The sequence below is a fragment of the Vulpes vulpes genome, chromosome 13, assembly GCF_048418805.1.
Source record: "Vulpes vulpes isolate BD-2025 chromosome 13, VulVul3, whole genome shotgun sequence".
In the NCBI taxonomy this organism is placed as follows: Eukaryota; Metazoa; Chordata; class Mammalia; order Carnivora; family Canidae; genus Vulpes; species Vulpes vulpes.
The window spans coordinates 3,440,310-3,447,114 of record NC_132792.1 but is presented as its reverse complement, the minus strand read 5'-3'; the positions used below and the strand labels follow the sequence as shown (position 1 = coordinate 3,447,114).

The 6,805-nt window shown below is 54.1% G+C and overlaps 1 protein-coding gene across 4 annotated transcripts in view; it reads right to left on the bottom strand.

The window, feature by feature from the left end:
• Window positions 1–2,992: 2,992 nt before the first annotated feature.
• COL22A1 (collagen type XXII alpha 1 chain) overlaps window positions 2,993–6,805 on the bottom strand; it is a 263,464-nt gene continuing 259,651 nt past the window's right edge. The window contains exons 63-65 of one of the 4 annotated variants that reach the window (XR_003234234.2): window positions 6,233–6,310; window positions 3,552–3,812; window positions 2,993–3,116 (exon numbers count right to left, since the gene is read on the bottom strand). Coding sequence is in view for 2 of the 4 variants with exons in the window: in XM_025993486.2 (XP_025849271.2) it covers window positions 3,625–3,812; window positions 6,233–6,310 (266 nt within the window). In the remaining 2 variants the exon portion in view is untranslated. Of the gene's footprint in view, window positions 3,159–3,375; window positions 3,813–6,232; window positions 6,311–6,805 lie in introns of those variants that run through there. The other 3 variants (XR_003234233.2, XM_025993486.2, XM_025993488.2) reach the window with 3 other exon arrangements.

Below are 6,805 nucleotides of genomic sequence, written 5' to 3'. Positions count from 1 at the left end.
CTCATGGGCTCTGTGTATCTGTGCCCACCTGCCACATGCTTGCTGTGAGGACAGAGGCCAGGCCCGTCCCCTGTGGATGCTCCAGCGTCCTGGTCTGGAGAAGAGCTGTTCCCAAGGGGTCATCCTCAGACACCTGCCTTGGTGGGGTTTCCTTGAAAGCAGAGCCTGGTCCCAGGACACAGTGGTAGCTTATCTGACAGAGAGGCAGGGAGAAGGCAGGGACAGCCCCAAGAATGGGTTATTGGGTAGATCACCGCTGGGGGCTACTCGGGTCCTGTTGCCCCGGGCACAGTCTGAGAACCAAGCTGCGGTCCCTCAGAAAGAAACTTCCAGAGCTAGGAGGCGGAGGCCTTCCTTCTGTGCTACCACAGCCCTGGACAGAGGGTCACCCTGGGCGGGAACTGGCCGCCCTGCACTTCCAGGCAGGAAAGCCTCCGGGACGCCGGGAGAGCCTGGAGGCCAAAGCCTGCAGAGCACCGTGAGGGACTCCGAGGTGGGACCCTGGCCCCGCTACAAGGACTGCCCATGTCAGGGACACTGAGGCAATGAGAGCTTTCCCAGTTGAGGGGCGCTGGAGTCCCCCTCTGTCCCTCTGTCCTCCCGGCTCCTCGCAAGGCCCCTTCAGAGCCCCGGGGCCCACAGAGGGGCCTGGCTTAGAAGCACCACGTGGGAAGGCTGACGGGAGATCACACACACCCCAGGCCCGCCCCCCAACACGCACACTCCCCTCGTCTACCATATTCATGTATCCTAAACTGGCAGCTATGCAAGTACTCAACCGTGCTTCAGTTTCCAGAAATGCATTGGGCCCCGTGCCTGGAAAAGCACCAGGGCAGAGCATGCATCCCTCCTGCCGCGCAGACACAGCCCTCCCGAGCCACACCGCGGAGCTGCCCGGCCCCAGGGCCCCCAGAAGAGGAAAGCCCAGGCTCTTCTCGCGGTCCCACTCGAGTGCCTGAGAATCCCAATGATCAAAGAAGCCTTTGGTCTCACCAGGTCACGCTTCCTGCGGTATGAGCCCTTCTAGTTTCTTTCTTCACGCACGTGAGATTCAGAGCAAAATGCAACGTGAAGAGAAAAAAAAACGTGTCCAAGGCATCAGAGAACTGGATTCCCCCCAAGGCTCTGCGGCCTGAGACAAGTTCTCTCTATGCCTCAGTCTCCCTCTAGGCCAAAGTGCTATTTTCAAAGTCTAGGCCCCCACCCACTGGTGGGTCATGACAGCTAGTCAGGGGACGGCGATGGAGGATTTTTAAAGAAGGAAACAGCAGCGCATGGTAGGGGGCACCATGTGGGGTCAGGATAAAGAGCCTGTCACCAAACGTTCCAGAACGACGGCCCTCGGACCCTGACACACATTCACCCCCAGAATGAGCACCCACCAACCCAAGGAGAGCAGCTTTCAGAGCCTATTTTAAAATCATGGCAATATACTGCTCCGTACGTGGAGACTTCCAGCACTTCCGGTCCCCAGATCAGAGGCGTGTGGCATAGAGGTGACCAAAAGGACTTGTTTGATTACGCATAGGCGTGTTAGTCTGTGCTTGGGTGCATGACAGATGAAGGGATGGATCAATCAAGTCACGAATCAGTTAATGAAGACTTGACCCCGTGCTTAACGAGTAATTCTCTCAGGCCCTGGTGAATCAGCCGCACTCCGGACACACGTCAGCACCCGACTGAAACCAACCTTCCTCCTCTCCTTGCTGCACCCCGCGCCCCCCCATAACCCTGCATGGATGTGCACATCGAGGTGGCTTCTGCCAAAAATGTAGAAGACAGAGCTGTCCCGGGGGAGCGAATGGAAACGGAGCGCCCTGGGCCTGGCTCACCCTCGTGCGCGTCCGCAAGTGGCCTCAACACGTGGCCTGAGGCTCCCCAGAGGAGAAGCATTTGGCCCAGAACTCAAGGGGTTCACATGCAGACGGACGCTGGAGATAAGGAATCGTCAGGGGCGCCTGGGTGGCTCCCTCGGGGGAGCATCTGACTTCAGCTCCGGTCAGGACCTTGGGGGCCTGGGATCCCTGCTCCGTGGGGACTCTGCTTCTCCCTCTGCATCTCCCGTTGCTCATGTTCTCTCTTAGATAAATAAATAAAATGCTGTAAAGAACATTTAAAAAATTTAAACACTTAAAAAATAAAAAGAGGGCAGCCCGGGTGGCTCAGCGGTTTAGCTCCTGCCTTCGGCCCAGGGCGTGATTCTGGAGTCCTGGGATCGAGTCCTACATCGGGTTCCCTGCATGGAGCCTGCTTCTCCCACTGCTTGTGTCCCTGCCATTCTCTCTGTGTCTCTCATGAATAAATAAATAAAATCTTAAAAAAAAATAAAATAAAAAATAAGAAGAAAGGCACCTGGCTGGTTCAGTCGGCTAAGCGTCAGACTCTTGATTCTGGCTCAGGTCATGACCCCGGGGTGCTGGGATCGAGCCCCACGTTGGGGTCCTGAGGTCCTGGGGTCCTAGGATCGAGAGCCCCGAGTCGGGCTCCCTGCTCAGCGGGGAGTCTGTTTCTCCCTCTCCTTCTGCTTCTCCCCCTGCTCCTGCTTTCTCTCTCTCAAGTAAATAAAATCTTGGAAAAAAAATAAAAAATAAAAAGGAAGGACTCGTCACGCAAACTGAGGAGGAAACTCAGATTTATTGAGCACCTGCTTGTGCGGGCGTGTCAGGTACACACATATACTCGATGCACTTTATTTCCAAGGCAGGATCCTGGAGGCACAGAGCTCCCAGCACCCCTGGCCCATCCTGGCCAACTGCCCACCATCAGGAAAATGCGACAGTGGTCGTCGGACCCCCTTTATTTCACCATTAAAGTGACACCAACAGCGAGGGGCTAGGAGGAGTCCTATCCGAGGCTCAGGAGCCAAGGTAACACGCTTCCTCCGCACCAGCCTCTCTGTCTCGGGCGGATGCAGCATCGCACGAAGCCGTGTCAACTCAAGTGCTGTGACTTCGCATCCGGGACCTGGGGCGGCGAGGTGGCTGAGTGCTCCCCGAGGACCGCTTCTGTGCGCTGCACCTGCGCTCTGCATCGGGAGCTGAGGCCAGTCTTCACGTCTGCACCTTCCTTCCCTTCCTGCCTTGCCTGTCCCTCCTGGGAAGCGGCGCCCTCTGAGCCTGGCCAAGGACAGAAACCCATCGCCTCATCTTCTTAGTTTCCTTTTGAGGAAAGAGGTAAATCTGGCGAGTGTCTGGCCAGGGGTTTCATAGCACCAAGAGTTTCCTTAAAATGGGCAGCTGCACGTCACAGGGGGGCTGTGAGAAGAACCCAGAAACAGCCCACTGCCCCACGATCAAGTTCTCCCAGCTTCGGACAAGAGGGGGAAACTGTCGGAGCCTTATTATATGAGATAATAACAATAATAATGATAATAAACAATTATAATAATATTATTATTAATAATCTGACCGACCGGCAGCATCTGTTGGTTTTAATGACGTGGAGGTCTCTCAGGAAAATAAGACAAACACAAATGATAAAAGCGAAAAAAAAAAAAACAAACACACACACACACACACACACACACACACACGGCTGCAATGTTTCAAGACCTCTGGCTTCTTATCAGGCTCTGAGTTCAAGTTTCAGAAATCCACCGCCGGCCTCCCGGCATTCTGGAATCTTCTAGGGGCCCTTCACGTTACTGGGCCGTGCAGCGAGGCTGGCAAAGTAGGCACACTGGGAGGGGTCGCACTGGCCAGGGGGCCCGGGTGGTCCTGGGGGGCCGGGGTGTCCCGCTGGTCCGGTCTCCCCTTGAGGGCCGGGAGCCCCGGGGAGCCCGTCTTTAGCATATCCAGGTTCCCCGGGTTGACCTGGGACGAGGAGAAAAAAAAACAAAACAAAACAGAACAGAAGGTTCAGGATCCTTCTGACACCAGGAAGCAGGGTCATCGTGATCTGCAGGACACTGTTTGGACTGGGGCAGGACTCAGGGGGTCCCCGGGGAGAAAGCAGGAGGGGTCGGCGGGGGGCAGGGACACGGGGCGGACGTGTTCCCACGCGGTTCTAGGGGACACAGCTGGATTGTGAGTGGGGCGCCAAGTCCTTCTCATTAACCATCAGCCCCCATTCACGTGTCCCCTAAAGATTCCCGATGACGTTCGGTTACCCGGTGTCCAGCGTATCCCGAATAGTCTGTGGTTCCTAGGCTGTATCTGTATGTTAAACGTGAACTGCGTCCTTGGACTACATTCACTTATTCCGTAACTTGGGGCCAGAGATAATATAAACAGGATGTGAGTAACTGTCCGATGGATGGTCCCTAATTTAGACTCAGAAATATTACAGTGATAGGCAAACTCCTATTCCTCTATTTAGCAAGCATCGTGATTTTATATATGATCAATCTATGTCCCTTTTTGCTTCGGCCACTGGGAAGCTCGCCGCTGAGTGTTTTGGCTAACCCCATCACCTCTTGAGTCACCATGTTAGAAAATCTGAGTCTCCCTATAAAAGAAGCAAAAGTACATTTTTCCTCTTAAAAAGGTCTTCAGACATTTTACGAACTCTAAAATTCGTGAGTGCTTTGGTAGTGATTTAATCCATGGTCCTGCCTTGACCAGCGTCACTGATTCCTTTTATTTTTTCTTTTAGCGTCACTGATTCCTTCTGTGGAGGAGAATCACTGAGGTACGGTCACTACCTAAACCTCATCCTCATCTAAATATTTCCCTTTTCTAAATGGTTTCTGTTCTGCCTTTTAATCTTTATTTGGAATTGCCTTATTTTAAAAATATTCGTGGGGCACCTGATTGGCTCGGTCAATGGAGCACATGACTCTTGACCTTGGGGTTGTGGGTTTGAGCCCCACACTGGGTGTCAAGATTACTTAAAAATAAAACCTTCAGGACACCCAGGTGGCTCAGTGGTTGAGCATCAGCCTTCGGCTCAGGGCGTGACCCTGGGGTCCTGGGATCGAGTCTCGCATCAGGCTCCCCGCAGGGAGCCTGCTTCTTCCTCTGCCTGTGTCTCTGCCTCTGCCTCTGTGTCTCTCAGGAATAAATACATAAAATCTTTTAAAAAAGAATAATAAAAAAATAAGGCCTTTAAAAAATAAAAAAATATTTTTAATATTAGAAGCTATTAGAAAGTAGGCAAGCTGTCAAAAAATAAATCTTGAAAATATATTTCTGGCTGTCTTCTCTAATAAGAGTAACAACACGCATCTGGGGCTGGAAATTTGGAAAATCAAGAAGATATAAATACTAAAATTAGAATTACTCATAGGTCTCATACTCAGAAATGCCCCCACGTAGTCAGATAAACTAGAATTAAATAAAAACAGGAACCTCAACCAGGTGGACTTGGGTAACACCCGTCTAGTCCCCTCCACCTTCTTCTTTAAAAAAAAAAAAAGAGGGATCCCTGGGTGGCGCAGCGGTTTGGCGCCTGCCTTTGGCCCAGGGCGCGATCCTGGAGACCCGGGATCGAATCCCACGTCGGGCTCCCGGTGCATGGAGCCTGCTTCTTCCTCTGCCTGTGTCTCTGCCTCTCTCTCTCTCTCTCTCTGTGACTATCATAAATTTAAAAAAAATAAGTAAATAAAATAAATAAATAAATAAAAGATTTAAAAAAAAAGATTTTATTTATTTATTCATGAGAGACACAGAGAGAGAGAGGCAGAGACACAGGCAGAGGGAGAAGCAGGCTCCATGCAGGGGGCCCGATGAGGGACTTGATCCCGGGACCCCAGGATCGCGCCCTGGGTTGGAGGCGGCGCTGAACCGCTGGGCCACCGGGGCTGCCCTCACTTCCACCTTCTACTCGCGCCCTTCCTCTTGGGCCACCGCACTGCTGTGCCCCTGAGGTGGCCCCACGTGGCCAACCTGCCCACACGCCTTTTGAGAAATAGTAACGGGGCCCCACCACGTGCATGGCGGGAAAGACGGATGGCCCGGTCACGCCACCCTAAACGAACGTCATCGGGTCCGAGGAGGCGGCATGTAGGGGAAGGAGTTCCCCGCGCTGCCCGGTCCCGTTTTGCTCCCAGCCAGGCTTCCTCAGGACCGGTTCATGGGAGAAACCCCAACAACTCGGGGGATTACTAGGGTTTGCCGTGGTTGCCCTTTTATGCAAGTCAAGAAGTTGGCGTCTTAGAAAGATTCCGGAAGAACCAATCCCTGCTCCTAGCTCCTCTCAGACAAAGCCAGCCCCGGCTGCAGTCCCTGGGGAGCAGGGGACTCCCCACTCACCCCGAGGGCTGCCCACCTGGGACCCCAGGCGCTCTCCCTACCTGGGACGCCGGGCGGGCCCATCTCGCCCCGGAGGCCCACTCCAGGCACACCTGGGTCTCCTTTGGCTCCTCGCTCACCTGTGAGAGAGACGCACCTTAGGTGGTGGAGACCCTGGGTGAGGGCGGGCGCAGGTGGCCCCGAGCAGGTGCAGGGCAGGAGGGGGCGCGGGAGCCTCCCCCCCACCAAGCTTGCTCAGCCATTCTGCACCCTGGGCCGCTGATGCCCGTTCACACTCACTCACAGCCACTCACACTCAAGCGTGTGCTTGATTCAGGTACACGCATGTGAGCACCAGAACAGACGGCAGCGTCCATCGCCCCCGCCAGCGCGCTCAGCCACATGGCAACACTCGTCCAGGGGCACGCGGCCCAACGTGCACACACATGCACGTTCACACACACATTAACAAAGATATATGCACACTCGTATACACACACAGACTCACTCGGACATGGCCACCCAGATGTGCACGGCCACACGCTCTCTCCCCGGTACATACACACGTCTACACGGCCACATGCACTCTCCCATGCAGACAGACACACATCCACACGGCCACATGCTCTCTCCCC